Here is a 17,988-nt window from a genome sequence, read left to right as displayed (position 1 = left end):
TTTAACATGCATCAGCTCACCTAGTTACAAATATTCTTTGAGGAATTTTAAGATCCATTCTCTTAGTAAGTTTTAAATATACAATACAGTATTGCTAACAATAATCACCACCTTGCATGTTCATCACAAAAATATTAATGTTATAACTAAGTATATGCTTCTTGGAAACCTTCACCTATGTTGTCCATGTCCCACTCTCTCCTCTGGTACAAATCCATTCCCTTTATCTATAAGTGTAGCTTTTTTAGATTGCACATATATATTATACCAAGTTATATCATACATAATTTGTCTTTTTTGCACTTCACTTAGCATAACACCCTCAAGTTTTATCCACATTGTCACAAGAGTCAGACTTTCCTCAATGGATGTTGAATTTTGTCAAATAATTGTTCTGCATCTATTGAGATAATCATATGATTTTTATTATTCATTATGTTGATAGGGATGCCTGGGTGGCTCAGCGGTTTAGCGCCTGCCTTAGGCCCAGGGCATGGTCCTGGAGTCCAGACATTGTGTTTCACATCGGGTTCCCTGCATGCAGCCTGCTTCTCCCTCTGCCTGTGTCTCTGCCTCTCTCTCTGTGTCTGTCATGAATAAATTTTTAAAATCTATTTTTAAGAGAAAGAAATGCAACAGATTTCTGTACATTGATTTTGCATCTTGCAACTTTACTGAATTCACATTTCAGTTCTAGCAGAGTTTTTTTTTCAGTCTTTCAGGTTTTCTATATAGAGCATTATGTTGTCTAACAATAGTGAATGTTTTACTGTTTCATTGTCAGTTCAGATTAATTTTCTTTCTGCTGTCTGATTGCTGTGGCTAGTACTTCCAGTACTATGCTCAATAAAAGTGGTGATAGGGGACATCACTGTCTTGTTCCTGACATTAGGGGGAAAGCTCTCAGTTCTTCCCTATGGAGTATGATATTTGCTGTAGGTTTTTAACATATTCCTTTGCTGAGTTTTTTGTTTGTTTGTTTGTTTGTTTGTTATCATGAATGGATGTTCTAGTTTGTCAAATTATTTTTCTACATTCATTGAGATGATCATAAGCTTTTGCATTCTCCTATTGCTGGGACATATTATGTTATTATATCAGTTCTGCTTGTGAATATTGAACTACCATTGTATTCTGTGAAGAAATCCCAGTTAATTCTGGTAAATATTTTAATGTATTGTTGACTTTTGTTTGGTACCATTTTATTTAGGACTTTTTTATCCATGTTCATCGGAAATGTTGGCCTGTAGTTCTCATTTTCTGTGGTGTCATTATCTAGTTTTAGTACTAGGCTGATATTTGCCTCATAGGATACATTTGGAAGTTTTTTTTCGTATGATTTTTGGAGTAGTTTGATTAGAATGAGTATTAACTCTTCTTTAGATAGTTGGTAGAATTCATTGTAAAGCCATCTGGTCCTGTACTTCTGTTTGTTGGGAGCTTTTAGATCACTGATTCATCTCCTTGCTAGTAGCTTTTTCACATGTTCTATTTCTTCCTGATTCAGTTTTGGTAGGCATATGTTTGTAGGAACTTAACCAATTTTTATAAGTTCTCTAATTTGTTGATGTGTACATTTTCACAATATTCTCTTACAGCTGTTTATACTTATGTGGTATTAGCTGTTATCTCTCTTTTCTCTTTCATTGGTGGCTTTGTTTATTTGAATCCTTTCTCTCTCTCTCTCTCTCTCTTTCTCTCTCTCTTTCTTTCTTTTCTTAATGAGTCTGGATAGTAATTTATCCTTTTTTTAATATTTAAAAAAAAATTAACCTTTTCAAACACCCAGCTGGTTTCATTGGTGAATGATTCATTCTTCTGGTTTCATTGATTCTTCTATATTTTTCTTTTAGTTTCTCTAGCATTTATTTCTGTGCTAATCTACTATTTCCTTTCTTCTACTGACTTGGGATTTTGTTTGTTCCTTTTATAGCTACTTTAGCTCTAACATTGGGTTATTTGTTTGCGATTTTTTTCTTACTCTTTCATGTAGTCCCATATTGCTATAAACTCCCCTTTTATAACTGTTCTCATTGCCATCCCACATGACATACTTTCCAAGCATTCTCCTGCTGTTGAATTATTTTGCACATAATGTCTCCATTAGAGATATATGAATTTCTTACATCTCTTTCTAAAGCCAACAATTCCCCAGCCTGTTCTGATTTTGTCCTTACTTGTGATTCCCTTTCTTTGGCATTCATAACACAGAAAGCAATGGCTAAGCTACCACTGAAATAACTGGTTCACTTTTCCTTCTCTATTTTCTCTTTACTGCTCTTTTGGATAAGGTATCTAGCAATCCTTTGGGCATTTTAGGGATTTCCCCAAACTCACACACCTGTCTGAAGCACTCAAAAAATCTGGACAAGTCTCCAAATATGAGGGTGGATACCAAGCCTGGGAATTCCCACTGAGACAAAAATCTCCCAGCAGCATTCATTTACCCAGCTTTGGTCTTCTCCTGGCTTCTTTGCCAACTGTTAGAAGACAAAGCAGTGAGTATTAAGTATTCTCCTACCTGAGAAGAGACTTTGAGATTTAAAGCACTCCACAACATACAGTTTACACAGAGTTTTATTAAGGACCTTTAATTACAGAAAGAATTGGGAGGGCAACTGTCCAGATATGTAGTTACTCTGTAAAATCTACATCTTAGTCTACAAATTTTTTAGAATGAGAGGGCATACGAAAAGGTATTGTGAAAAGAAAGCCTTCACATGCATTTCAAAGCTCTCATATGTACCTAATTAACATGTAATATTTAATTAGATCTCATAGCACCTCCTGTGCCAAATTTATGGAGGGCCAAAGCAGGCCTCCCCATCCTAGATTGGTGGGCATTTCTAAAGAATTTTTATTAATGTCCAAGGAGCCCCAGGACACATAACCTCAGGGGGGTGAGCAAGCAGATGTGAAAAAGACAGAGGACTACAGACGGAGTCAGTAGTAATAGTTCTCATATGTTGCTTAAAGTATTCCAAAAAATACAGGAAGAAAGAAATTTTCCAAATGCATTCTATGTGACCAGCATTAGCCTGACATCAAAATAAGATAAAGGCACTTCAAAATAAAACAGACTAAGAAAAAAATAATAATACAGGCCAACATAGGTGCAAAATTCTTTTTCTTAATTTTTAAAAATTTTAAAAATTTTTTAATTTTTAAAAAATATTTTATTTATTTACTCATAATCTATTGAGATAATCATATGATTTTTATTATTCATTGTGTTGATAGGGCTAAAAGGCATCCAAATTAATAAAGAAAAGGTAAAACTTTCATTGCTTGCACATCATATGGTACTATTTAAAGAAAAACCTATAGACTCCATCAAAAAACTGCTAGCACTGATGAATGAATTCAGTAAAATCACAAGATAATCACAAGATAATAAAGGGAAAAAATTAACATACAGAGAACTGTTTTTTTTTTTCAGAAACAAAGTTACAGAAATAATTTTTATATTTTCCTTCCATAAATGAAAAATTAACAAGAACCCAACATTTGACTCTAGACTCTTGTGGAAGGTGGCCTCTGCCTGTAACGTCAAGTTTTCCCTGGAATCATCTCTTCCTCAGCTGTGTGCTGCCTGGCGCTCGGCCCCCACACGCATCACCAAGGCCTCAGGGGACATCAGGTGTTTGTGGGGGTACTTCCGTGCCCGGTGGGCAGCCGGGGCTGCTGGGGCCACCGAGGCAGGAGGGTGGCCTGCTTTGCTGAATGCTAAGGTGATAGCAGCCAAAGGCCACGGGCTTCCTGACCTGGAAACTCCACGGGAAGCTTGCTGGTAAATGTTTTGGTTGAGATTGGGAACAAGGTGGCTGGGTCTGGGAGGGGGCTCCCAGATGTTCTGGGGGCGCAGGGTGGGACCCCAACCCTCTGCCCCATGGGAGTCATGAGCAGCACTCTGGAGAAGCAGCCTGTCTGGTCCCTGTTCATGTATGGGGTGTTGCTGGGGAAACTTGTTGTGCTCCCCAGAGCCCGTCTCCCACCAACAGCCCAGAATGTGCAGCAGCCTAGGAACCAGACTCTCTGGAAAAGCCCTTCACTGAGCACAGAAGACGGTGAGGGGCAGGGCCTGGCGCTCAGCCCCGGGGACACAGTGACTGGCCCTGCTGCTGACCTTGGGAGGGGAGGACCCTGAGGACCCTGAGCTCCCAGAGGTGGAGCCGGGATGACAGGATGACAGCTCCAGGGCGAGGCTGCGCCTGAGGGAGGAGGGGAGGGGGCTCTGCAGAAGCAGCTCCGGGAGCTGAGGCTGGAACGGCCAGGCGGCCCCAGCAGAGCCACAAGCACCTAGACTAGGCGGGTGACGCCGCAGGGGCCAGGCTCGTCCAGGTACAGGGTGCTGAAGACGTCATTGAAGAAGCTTGGGTGGTACCTGCAGGCCCGTTCACAGTCCGGGTTGAAGTTTACCTCCAGGATCTGGGGCTGCATCACTCGCTTTCCATCTGGCCGGTTGTCCCACTTGAGCATGAGGTCGACAGCTACACAGCGCGGGATGAGGGATAGTCGCAGAGGCCCAGGGGAGGTGGCTTGGCACAGGCCACTGGGAACAGCTCCGTGAAGGCCTGGAAGATCTCACCCTGGACGCTCTTCCAGGGGAATTCTGGGTACTGCTTCTCAAACTCAGGGATGAACTCATCATAGTGTACCTGCTTCAGCACCACTTCTGGGTCATAGTTCATGACGGTGAAATGTTTCTCATAGTCGTCCAGGTCATCAAGTGCGAAGGGCCGGTTGGAGAACCGCAGCGAGAACACGTCATACACGAACAGAGTCAGGGGCTTCACCGACCGCAGAAGCACGACAGAGCGGACATCGAACTTGACCGGCCCCACATCTTCTCGAAGGAACAAGACGGGACTTTCAATGTATTTGGACACAACCTTGGGGGTGCTTTCGCGGTGCCGGATGATGCTGTGGAGGCTCCTGGTGATGTGGGTGTCCAGGCTGCGGGCCAGGTTCCAGGGCTTGCGATCCAGTGGTTATCCTGGCCCCGCCTCTCCCGCTGTTGGGAGTAGCTAACAAACTGGGGTAACTCGGTGCTAGGTTGAAGGTGCGGGGCAGCCAGGCCGGGCCCTCGGGGCCCCCTGCCCGGCGCGCGATGGAGGCCAGGCAGTCCTTCACCGTCAGCAGTTCTCGCAGGGGAACTGGTTCAGCAGCACGTTGGGCCTCTCCTGGCTGAGCCTCCTGTAATCCTTGAAGTGGGAGAAGTTGTAGAGAATGTCGGCGTCGGCCTCGCTCTGGGTGAAGGTGAAGCGTGGGTGGCTGAGGTGGCTGAGCACCTGCTGGATGTCTGTGTAGACCTTGAAGACGTGGTCACGGGGATATGCCATTGGACTGATGGCAAGTGGTAGCTTCTCCTTGTTTTCCTCCAAAATGGCCTGGTAGTGCTCATCGGGTGGCTCGGGCGTGGAGGAGCTGAAGTCCAGCATGTCGGCGGGGACCCAGGGCAGCAGCATGCACTTCCGGATCCGAGGGTCTGCCTCTCCGTAGGCAAAGTCCCGGGTCACCTCCTCGCCCGTGTCCAGGTCCCGCAGCGGCCACAGCAGCGTGTAGGCCACTTGCTGGGGCATGTAGAAGAAGGGCGCCGTGGCAGAGCTGGGCGTGTCCGAGTGCTGGATGCGCGAGCCGAACTCGTCCATGATGCACCACACCGGCACCTTCTCCTCGGCCGTCCCGCGGGCCAGCTGGTAGGTCCGGTTGAACCGCCACATCTCCTCCAGGACCAGGCCCACAGCCTCAGCGCTGGGCAGCTCGCCGTGGAACTCTATGCACATCAGGTTGGCCATGCGGTGCAGCAGCCCGGGCACCTGGTGCAGCTGCTGGCGGGCATGCTCCACGCGGCACGTCCAGGTGTGGTCGATGAGGAAGATGCTGTTGGGGTCAGCCGCCTGTAGCCCGTTCTCGCTGGTCACAGTGACCTTGCAGCAGAGTTCGCCGCCGCCACCACCACCGCCGGGGTTGGGCTTCTTCCGTGCCTCCCGGGCCTCCTCACCCTCACTCTCCTCCTCCACTTCCTCCACTTGCATCATCCCGAACATCTCCCCAGCATCGAAAACCTCGTGCTCCAGCTTGTGCAGGAGGCGGCCCCAGGAGCGCTCGGGGACCCCGGACGCGCGCAGCGCCGGGCCGTGCAGCGCCGCGAACTCGGCCGGGGCCCGCGCGCCGTCCTCCGCAGTCAGGCCCGGGGGGCCGGGCTCCGCGCCAGCGCCGAGTCCCGCTCCGCCGCCGCCCGCCGCCCCGCCCCGCCCTCCCGCCGCGCTCCCCGCGGCCGCCGCCCACCGCCCGCCCACCGCCCGGCGTCGGCACGCGCGGGGCGGCGGGAGGCCGAGCTCCGGGAGCCCGGCCCGGAGCTCCGAGCGCCGGCGGCCAAGCGGCGCGTGCGCGAGTGCGTGAACGCGCGGTCCTGCCAGAGAACTGTTTTAATTCTATTTACTAATAATGAAATAGCAGAAAGACAAATTAGGAAAGCAATCCTGTTTGCAATTGCACCAAAAGGATAAAATCTCTAGAAATAATCTTTTCCAAAGTGAAAAATCTGTACTCTGAAAGGTATAAAATACGTACAAAACAAATTGAAGGTGACACAAAAATTGGAAAGATCTATCATGTTCAGACACTAAAATAATCCTCATGTATTGGAAGAATCAATATTGATAATGATAAAATGTCCATACAACCCAAAGCAATATACAGATTTATTGCAATATATATCTAAAACCAATAAGGGTATTCACAGAAATAAAATAAAGAATCCGAAAATTTGTATGGAACTACAAAAGACCCTAAATGGCCAAAGCAATCTTGAGAAAGAAGAACAAAACTGGATTATTGCAACTCCAGTTTTCAAGATCCACTACAGAGGTGTATTAATCAAAAAATCATTGTACTGGCACAAAAACAGACACAGAATACAGGATAGAGAGCCCAGAAATAAAACTCAGGCTCATATGATCAATTAATCTATGACAAAGGATGCACATGTATACAATGGGGAAAAGACAGTGTTTTCAACAAATAGAAGTGAAAAAATTGGACAGTTATATGCAGAAGAATGAAACTGGACCACTTTTCTTACATCATACACCAAAATAAACTCAGAATGGATTAAAGACATAAGTATGCTACCCGAAGCCATCAAACTTCTAGAAGAAAAAGTAGGCAGTAGTTTTTTTGAGATAGTCTGTAGAAATTTTTTTCTACATATGTGTCTTCAGGCAAGGGATGTAAAAGCAAAGTTAATCTATTGGAACAACCCCAGTATAAAAATTATCTCTTAAAAGAGTTTATTTATATACTTGAGAGAGATAGAGAGCACAGACATGGGTAGAGGGAGAGAGAGAAACAGACTCCCTACTGAGCACAGAGCCTGATGCAAGGCTTGATCCCAAGACCCTGAGATCATGACTTGAGCCAAAGTCAGATGCTTAACTGACTGAGCCACTCAGGTGACCCAGAAGCCTTTTGCGCAGTGAAGGAAACCATCAACAAAACAAAAAGGCAACCTTTAAAAAAATACTTCTAAAGGATATGTCCAATATGGAGTCAATATTCAAAATACATAAAGAACTTGTGAAACTCAACAAGAAGAAGAGGAAGAAGAGGAAGAGGAAGAGAGAAGAAGAAGAAGAAGAAGAAGAAGAAGAAGAAGAAGAAGAAGAAAGAAAGAAGAAGAAGGAGGAGGAGAAAAAGGAGAAGAAAGAAGGAGAAGGGGAAGGAAAAAGAGGAGGAGGAAGAAGAGGAAAGAATGAAAATAAACAAATATAATTCAATTTAAAAAATGGGCAGAGAACCTGAGGACATTTTTCCAAAAAAGAGATACAGATGGCAATAGACACATGAAAAGTTGTTCAACATCACTTATCATCAGGGAAATGCAAATCAAACCCACAAGATAACACCTTGTACCTGTAACAATGGCTGCAATCAAAAACACTAAAAATAGCAAGTGTTTATGGGAATATGTAGAAAAATTAATCCTTGTGAGCTCTTGATGGGAATTCCAATTGATGCAACCATTTGCAAAAACAACATGGAGTTTCATAAATATATTAAACATAGGGATGCCTGGATGGCTCAGCTGTTGAGCATCTCCCCTCAGCTCAGGGCTTGCTCCCAGACTCACTACCTGGAGCCTGCTTCTCCCTCTGCCTGTGTCTCTGCCTCTCTCTCTATGTGTCTCTCATGAATAGATAAGATATTTTAAAAAATATATTAAACATAGAATTACGGGATCCCTAGGTGTCACAGCAGTTTGGCGCCTGCCTTTGGCCCAGGGCACGATCCTGGAGACCCGGGATCGAATCCCACGTCGGGCTCCCGGTGCATGGGGCCTGCTTCTCCCTCTGCCTATGTCTCTGCCTCTCTCTATCTCTCTCTCTCTCTCTCTCTCTCTCTCTGTGACTATCATAAATAAATAAAAGTTAAAAAAATAAAAAAAAAGAATTACAATTGGATCCACTAATTCCACTACTTACTTAGCATTTGCCAATAAAAATGGTAAGTTTTGCACTAATTGTAAAAGATATATGCCCTCATGTTTATTGCAGTATTATTTACAACAGCCAATATTTGGAAACAACATAAGTGCTCACCTACAAATGAATGGATAAAAAAGATATTATATATGGTGCAAAAACACGCAAACATCAACAGAGGATAATGGCCCATAAATTTGTGTGTACATATATATGTTTATATAGTGTATGTGTATATCTATATGTGTGGGATATGTGTACACCATATATGTATGTGTGTGTGTGTGTATATAGTATAGGTACACTATATATGTATATATAATGAAAATTTATATAAATGTTGTATCATATATACATATATATGAAATTTAATATAGATATATGTTACATATGTATAAATATAGCAGATTATCACTCAACCATAAAAAGGAGATTTTGATATTTGCAACAGCATGGATGGATTTAGAGAACATTATGCTAAGTTATATGTCAAGCAGAGAAAGACAACCATATGATTTTACTCATATGTGGTATTTAAGAAACAAAACAAATGAACAAAGAAGGAAAAAAGAAACAAAGAAAGAGACTCTTACATGCAGAGAACAAACTGGGGGTTACCAGAGGCAAGTGGGTGAGTAGACAGGTAAAATAGAGGATTAATAGTACACTTATGGTGCTGAGCATTGAATGATATGTAGAATTATTGAATACTTACATTGTACACCTGAAATTAATATACATTATATGTTACCTATACTTCAAGAAAATAAATAAATAAATGATAATACTATAGACAACAGTATTTAATAAAGAAATGGCACAGTAGGGATCCCTGGGTGGCGCAGCGGTTTAGCGCCTGCCTTTGGCCCAGGGCGCGATCCTGGAGACCCGGGATCGAATCCCACGTCGGGCTCCCGGTGCATGGAGCCTGCTTCTCCCTCTGCCTGTGTCTCTGCCTCTCTCTCTATCTCTCTGTGACTATCATAAATAAATACAAAAAAAAAAAAAAATTAAAAAAAAAAAAAAAAAAGAAATGGCACAGTGATTAATTTTACCCTAATTGTTTTGATCTTCGTATCAGAAAGACTCATTAGTGCCTCAAAATTTTCTGGAAATTTTATTGGATAAATAATATTTATTTTAAAAAGTATGCTTCTTTCAGGTACATCATATTCTTCACTGAATATTTGTTTTAATTTAGTTGAACAAATTTTCTTTACCTGCATTTTGTGATTCTTCTTTACTTTTGTTAGTATTTCTTATCAGGGGTTATAGGGTATTTTTCCTATATTAAAGCATATGTCTTTTTAACCTGTAATTCATATGTTTTGCTACTATCACTTATCCTCAAATGAGAGAACTTACCACAAGATCTGATTATGGGCTGGAACTTGTCCATTTGCAAATTTCAGTCTTGAAACACAAGGTAAAAGCAACTGAGCAGGCTGGACACACTTATGATTCTACCAAAAAATAAAAAAAAGGACAAGGAAGACTGGGTGGACAGTGTGTTGAGCATCTGCCTCTTGGTTTTGGCTCAGGTCCTGATCTCAGGATCCTGAGAGTGAGCCCCACCTCAGGTTATGCACTGAACAGGGAATCTGCTTAAGATTCTCTCTCCCTCTCCCTCTGCCCCCTCACTCAAGCTCTCTCTTTCTCTCTGTCAAATAAATAAATAAATAAATAAATAAATTAATTAATTAATTAATTTTTTAAAGTGGATAAAATTCTTGGGAACCAAGAATCACTCCAGGATTCCTAGAGTTTCTGATACAGATCACTTGACTTTAAATTGACATTTATCTAATTTAGCTTAGGGAAATATGTCATAATGAATGAGGGCAGAAAATACTATCCAGGACTAGGGGAGTTCTTAAAATATAGGACATCTTTAAAAAATAAGGCATCCTATAAATATAAAGTAGCAAAAGCCATCTTTACCCTGGCATTAATGATTCTTCAATAATTTTTAATTATAAAGTGAAAACAAGCTACCATATGATGTGTATATTATACTACATTTTTTAGTAAGTATTGTGAATTTCTATTTATTTTATACACCTGTGTTCCCATCCTTTTATAAAGGAAATACAGAATACATATATATGTATATATATATATGTACATATATATGTGTATATATATATATATATATACACACAAGCACTGAATCTATGTACAAGAAACTACTCTAAATTGTTTACCTATGTAGGCAAAAGAAAATAGGGTAGATGAGAAAAGTGAAGTATAATTTCTAAATTTTTATCTTCTTATATAGCTTTGATTTTTGAAAAACATAGCATCATTTATTCTTAGAAGTGAAATAACACAATTTAAATCCTATGATCAGCAGCCCCGGTGGCTCAGCAGTTTAGCGCTGCTTTCAGCCCAGGGTGTGATCCTGGACACCTGGGATCGAGTCCCATGTCGGACTCCCTGCATGGAGCCTGCTTCTCCCTCTGCCTGTGTCTGTGCTTATCTCTGTGTGTGTGCGTGCCTCTCATGAATAAATAAATAAAATCTTTTTTTTTTAAAGGGGAAAATTTTAAAAATAAATAAATAAAATAAAAAAGTAAATCCTCTGATCATATAAACATATGGGCTATGTGAAAGGTGATTGTCAAAAGGTGATGTACAGAGACTTGAGTTTTTCAGTAGTTCAAGGACTCTGCCTTTAGGAAGTGATGCCTACAAAGATATCCTGAAGGAAGAGCAGCACAGGCTGATTGCTGCTTTGGGGTGAGATGCATGGAGGGAGCAGCATGTGCCATGGCACTGGGGGAGCAGACATGGCAAGTACCTGGTGAAAAGACAATCTGGTGAGGCTTTAGCTTTGACAAGGGAAGGAGCAGGCAATGAGTGACAGGTCATGCAGGGCATCTTGGTCAGGAGGATTTATTTAGTTTATAGCCTTAAAGCAAGACAAAGGTACTGATCTGTGTTAAGCAAGAAACATATTCTGGAAAATGTCACCTCTGGTTGTGGAATGCAGTCCTCATTGAACTACCTCCTGAGAAAAGGGACAGACCCTTGAGGGTATTCACAAATGGAAATGTTGTAATTCAGATTCTGGCAATGTCTAAGAGCATGGAAATGTGTTGATACATATTTGAAATAATTTTGCAGCCAAAATAATAATTTTTGATGGATAGGGTATAAATAGTGATGGCGTGTGGGGGCAACAGGAAAAATTCAAAGGTGTCATACTTTCGAAATTGACTAGTGAGAAGCTGCTACACAATATAGTTTTTCTTTTCTTTTTTTCTTTTCTTCTTTTCTTTTTTTCTTCTTGATATTGGTGGAATAAAGTTTTCTACAATTAAAGTTTCACAATCCAAGCCTGTTTTCCTCAAGAAATAATCAACAAAGCATAGATTTCACATGAAATTCAGTGCACAAGTATTTCAAAGAAACACATACATACAAAATTAATATTAAAATAATAAAATAAAATAAAAAATAGCATTACTCTAACACATTTACACCACAAGGAAAGTGACAGCTGGACAAATAAGATGTTTACAGTTTCCTATTTCAGGAAGTTGTTTAAATACTTATAAAAGTTATCTTGATATACATCTCAGTCCCCAAAACTATGTGTTTTGAATATATGGTCTCAATTTAGAAAGCTACATGTAAATAAATGTTCCCTTACATTCTGTGAGATTTGATAAAGCACCCTTGTACTTTAGTAATCAAAACAGAATTAAGTGTATTTTACTTTTATTTTGATATTTTCTCATTAAAAATATTTTATGTATTTATTTATGTATTTATATTTTATTTATTTATTTATTTATTTATTTACTTATTTGAGACAGAGAGAGAGCACAAGTGAGGAGGAGTGTCAGAGGGAGAGGGTGAAGCAGATGCCTTGGTGAGCTGGGAGCCTGAAGTGAGGTTCAATCCCAGGACTCTGGGATTATGACCTGTGCCAAAGGCTGATGCTTAACCCACTGAGCCACTCCGGTACCCCAGTGTTTTCTCATTTTTTTTTATACTTAAACTCACTTTTGCATTTTGTGTTCTGCTGTTACACTGCTTGATGAAGATCACTGGCAGGATGGATTTGAGATTCCATGATAATCTGCTTAAAGAAAATGTGATACCCACTATTACCAACTAGGATTATACCTTTCCAATGAACCTGACTTTGTCGCAGTTTTTGAAAGTAAGAGCAAAGAATTTACAAAAACATAAAGATGGGATGAAAATGAGTGAACAGACAGGTAAGCTTCTTTTGTATGTCTTTAAATTGCAGTTGGAATAAGTGACATACTCTCTTTGATGAATGTCTCAAAAGCGCCCATGGCCCCTGGTTTGAGCAAGCATTAAAAAAAAAAAAAGAAAGAAAAGAAAACTCAGAGCTTTGGGATGAATAATATAATAAAGAAAGGGAGGATTTAGATATATATTCTGCTAAAAAATGTGTTTAAAAATAAGACTATATTAAAAAGATAAAGAATTTTCTGTTCAATTCTGGATGGTTAAGAACATGTTACACAAAATATGCCACTTTGGTGTAGTGCCTATTTTGAGCTGAAGGCTCTTGAGAAACAATATGCAGGAAGGGCTCTCTGACTTCTGTCTTTCTATCTCAAAGGAGGTCATAGCACTTTCTATGAAAGGTTCACACCCTGTCCCAGGAAGAGACTCATCAGTGCAGACTGGGAGCTGAGGCCAAAATACACCTGTGAAACAAACCTACCAAAATAATACATTATTTTAGTTCCCCCCATGTATTCTCTCTAGGCACTTTCCCATAATTTACTGCTCAAGCCTCTTTGTAACATGCCCACAGTTTATCATTCTTTGTTTAAAAAGGTATGTAAATTTTGGGGCCAAAATGCTTCTTCAGGTTCATTTTCCTTTTGAAGACACCTATGTGCACATGGAAATTAAAATGAGTATGCTTTTCTTCTGTTAATTGGTCTCATGTCAGTTTAATACTTAGTCTTAGCCACAGAGCCCCGGAAGGTAGAAGGGATTCTTCCTCCTGCAGTAAGATGGCATACAGAATGGCTGTGTGTTGGTACAGAATGCCTCCCTGTTATTGTGAGAGTTTGTGCACAGCTTTTGAAATTTCAGTGGAAAAGGCTTAGAAAAAATGTCGGTGTATGGCACAAGTTTTTCATTTATGCATATAGGTAATTTAGACATTATTTTCCACCCATATGTTCTGTTTCAAAAATAAAAAAAAACTAATTAGGAATTCAGAAAACCGTATACTTTTGATATATACTAGAAAATGGTACCTCGAAGTTCAAGAAAAAATTCAAGCATTGGCATGTGTAAGAAACTCTTCATTTTGTTATACTTTGCCCTTAATAATTTATTATTTAAGACCTTAGTTGCCTAAAATAGTGTCTCTGGTAATATAATCTGCACATCAGTCAACAGGGCATCTTGTTGAGTTGCATATTTTCATTCAAAAGGTCTGGCTTAGGGAGGCCTTTCTAACAAGCTCCCAGATTATTCTAATGCTTCTAGTGCATTGATCACACTTGAGATAGAAACACTTTGGGAAGTGATCAAGTGGAAAAAAGTCATGCCAAAAAGCTTTGAAAAAAAATTTCCTTTAGCAATCTTGTTATACCATTTGTTACTAAACTGTATTTTTTAAAGATTTATTTATTTATTTATTTATTTATTTATTTATTTATTTATTTATTTATGAGAGAGAGAGAGAGAGAGAGGCAGAGATACAGGAGGAGGGAGAAGCAGGCTCCATGCCAGGAGCCTGACGCAGGACTTGATTCCGGGACTCCAAGATCACGCCCTGGACGAAAGGCAGGCGCTAAACTGCTGAGCCACCCAGGGATCCCCTAAACTGTATTTTAATAATTGAAATATATAAAGCTTCTTCAGTAATTTAAGAAAGTACACAGTGAAGGAAAATCTGGCTCAGGTCGTTTTTTTTTTTCTATTTTTCATTTTCTCTTTCTGAACTGAATTGATTTATTTATCTTGAATATTTTATAAAAATCTGAGAAAGTTGATACTTGTTTTATCTTGATAGATTCCATAATATAATCTTTAATACTTACTATTTGCAAGTGTGATTTTGGAATCCACTCTAAATTGATTATTTTAGAATGTCTCTCAAATCACTCATATATCAGGTCAAGAGCATTCTCTTTCTTGCTAGAGCTTTTCTGAAAGCTTTCTTCACATCTTTGTTTCTCAGGGTATATATTAGAGGATTTACCAAAGGGGTAACCACACAGTAGAACACTGATATCACTTTACCAATGGTGAAATTGTACTTGGCTGGAGGGCGAACATAGGCAAAGATAATGGTGCCATAATAGATAGAGACCACAGTGAGGTGGGAGGCACAGGTGGAGAAAGTTTTCTTCCGAGCCTCCCTGGAAGACAGCTTGATTATTGTGACCACGATGTGTCCATAGGAAGACATGGTGAGAAGGAAAGAACTTAGAATCACAACAGAGCTACATGTGTAGCCCAAAGCCTCCACCAAAAATGTATCTGAGCAGGAGAGTTTGAAAATGGGGTCTGAGTCACAAAAGAAATGGCTGATCTTCTGGGGGCCACAGAAATTTAGATGAGAAATGAGTATGGTAGGTAAGAGAGGGGCAATGAAGCCCCCAATCCAAGATCCAGCTGAAAACCGCAGGCACACATGAATACTCATGAGAAGTGAGTATCTTAAAGGGCTGCAGATGGCCAGGTACCGATCATAGGCCATCACCGCCAGCAGGATGCACTCTGTAGCTCCCATGGAGAAAAAGAAGTAGTACTGGGTGATACAACCAGAAACAGAGATGGTAACAACCTGTGAGAGGCAGGTGTCCAGCAATTTAGGCACCGTGGCTGTGGTGTACCAGATCTCCAGGAATGACAAATTTCCTAAGAAAATGTACATGGGCGTTTGGAGTGTGATATCCATGAGAACAATGAAAATAATGAGAGTGTTTCCCGTGAGGGAGAGTAGATAAACAGTAAGAAATATCACAAACAAGGTGATCCGCAGATGTAGAACACCAGGAAACCCAAGAAAAATGAACTCTGTCACTCTTGTTTGGTTTGTTATATCCATAGCTCATCATCTCTGATCTGGAATAAATCAACAAAGCCCAGAATATGAAAAATGAGCAAGAATGGAATATTTTTGTAATCATTTATTTCATGATAATAGACTTCTAATAATAATAAAAGTTAACGGCTGGCAATAACATACTTGATGTGTTTAAAAACATTTTCCATGAATTAGCTCACTTGATTTGCAAAGTAAATCTCTGAAATAAATAGTCTAAAAATTCACTTCACAAATGAAACAAAGAAACAAACTAAGACAGTAAATTACTTTCTACGACCTACATCACTTCAAGTGTTAGAGTAAAATTTGTACCCAGGTAGGTTGTGTTAAAAGATCACAGTCCAAGCTAATATATAAAATGTGGCTATTGGAAGAACATAGCATTGTTCCATCACTGAGTATTTAACACCCTACACATGGAAGGATGGTGAACATAACTGTTAAAGTCAGAGGCCAGTGAATGGGGAAAGGGAACCTTTAGAATGGAGCTCCTACTCCATACCAGTTGCTTTACAATTTTAACTGTGTGACCCTCATTATATGCCATCACTTAGGCTTGAGTAAAAGATTAGTATGAGCCTCGGTGTCCATCGAAAGATGAATGGATAAAGAAGCTGTGGCCTATGTATACAATGGAATATTACTCAGCCATTAGAAACGACAAATACCCACCATTTGCTTCAACGTGGATGGAACTGGAGGGTATTATGCTGAGTGAAATAAGTCAATGAAGAAGGACAAACATTATATGGTCTCATTAATTTGGGGAATATAAATAATAGTGAAAGGGGATAAAGGGGAAAGGAGAAAAAATAAGTGGGAAATATCAGAAAGGGAGACAGAACATGGAAGACTTCTAACTCTGGGAAACGAACTAGGAGTGGTGGAAGGGGAGGAGGGTGGGGGGCCGGTGACTGGGTGGCAGGCACTGAGGGGGGCACTTGATGGGATGAGCACTGGGTGTTATTCTGTATGTTGGCAAATTGAACACCAATAAAAAATAAATTTATTATTAAAAAAAAAGATTAGTATGTGAGTTCTCCAGAAAACAAAACAAACAAAAAGGATAGAATTCAACATCAATGTGGATGGCTCATTATTTTTTGAATCATTGTGTTCATCAATATTTCTACAGTGGTTGAGAAAAGTCAAGCATATTTTCAAAGTCAGAAATAAATTTAACCTTCAATGAACATAAGATGTTTCCATAGCTTGGCTATTGGGAAGACAGACTTCATTTAAGATATACTCAATTACCAAATTTTAAGTGTAGAAAACAGTACAACTATAGTCATTTTAAGTATTCTTGCCAAAATTAAGAAAAAAAATAGGAATCTTGTTTGTAGAGAAACAAGGTATTTCAATAGAATATATATATTCCATTTATATATACATACATATATATACATATACATATATATTATATATATACAGATGACAAGTAGAAATTGGATTAGAGAAATTATTAGTGCCCATAATAAAAATTGTTCTTTTGTATGTAAGTATGCATATAACTACTTCTTTAAGTCCCAGTTGTAAAGAAATACACTTGATATCCCCTATATATCACCATGAAAAATCAGATAAATGCAATGTGAAGAATCCAAGGTAAGCATTTATGGACATTTTGGATGATAAAATTTTATTGAAATATGCATATAGATTTTATGCCACAGCATTAATGGTCCTAGTAGAACACTTTTGATCCAGTAGATATATATCATAAAAGTTCATTAGTTAAACCTGGTTAAAAAGTCAAGTTCTGGGCAGCCTGGGTGGCTCAGTGGTTTAGCGCCAACTTCCGTCCAGGGTGTGATCCTGGAGACCCGGAATTGAGTCCCACGTCAGGTTCCCCGCATGGAATGGAGCCTGCTTCTCCCTCTGCCTGTGTCTGTGCCTCTCTCTCTCTCTCTCTCTCTCTCTCTCTCTGTCTCTGTCTCTCATGAATAAATAAATAAAATCTCTTTATAAAAAAAGTCAAGTTCTATTAGCATGGCCAATAATTATTTTACTTGTCCCATTAAATCAATCTGTGTATATTAATCTTTTAAAGTCCTAACATTTCTCCAACAAAATAAAATTGCACTTTCTGGAGACTATACTAGTATTCAAAAAGTTTTTGAGGAATATTATGACTAGCAGTCAATGTAGAATTTATAATTCAATAAAATTTTGGATGAGGGATGCCTGGGTAACTCAGTGGTTGAATATTTTCCTTTAGCTCAGGGTTTGATCCCAGTTGGGGGATCGATTACTGTATCGGGCTCCATGCAAGGAGACTACTTCTCCCTCTGTCTATGTTTTTGCCTTTCTGTGTCTTTCATGAATAAGTAAATAAAATCTTTAAAAATAAATAATAAAATAAAATAAAATAAAATTTTGGAGGAGAAAATGGACTAATTTAAAAAATACTTTTTTATTGATTTTTGTTTCTCTGATTCC

The 17,988-nt window shown here is 39.9% G+C and overlaps 1 protein-coding gene and 1 pseudogene across 1 annotated transcript; both read right to left on the bottom strand.

Moving 5' to 3' along the window:
- Window positions 1–3,447: 3,447 nt before the first annotated feature.
- LOC112909612 (tubulin--tyrosine ligase-like protein 12 pseudogene) lies at window positions 3,448–12,796 on the bottom strand (annotated as a pseudogene).
- A 1,808-nt stretch (window positions 12,797–14,604) lies between these two features.
- On the bottom strand, window positions 14,605–15,546 carry LOC112909613 (olfactory receptor 11L1-like). The gene has a single exon (XM_025985593.2). It carries the CDS (start codon window positions 15,544–15,546, stop codon window positions 14,605–14,607), a length of 942 nt encoding a protein of 313 aa, XP_025841378.2.
- Between the last annotated feature and the right edge of the window lie 2,442 nt (window positions 15,547–17,988).

Source organism: Vulpes vulpes, chromosome 6 (genome assembly GCF_048418805.1).
Source record: "Vulpes vulpes isolate BD-2025 chromosome 6, VulVul3, whole genome shotgun sequence".
NCBI classification, from domain to species: domain Eukaryota; kingdom Metazoa; phylum Chordata; class Mammalia; order Carnivora; family Canidae; genus Vulpes; species Vulpes vulpes.
The sequence above is the reverse complement of the archived record's forward strand: the minus strand, read 5'-3'. Positions and strand labels throughout refer to the sequence as shown.

Excerpts from the sequence above, each read along its gene's own strand:
- LOC112909613 (XM_025985593.2), bottom strand. The coding sequence starts at position 15,546 with ATGGATATAACAAACCAAACAAGAGTGACAGAGTTCATTTTTCTTGGG.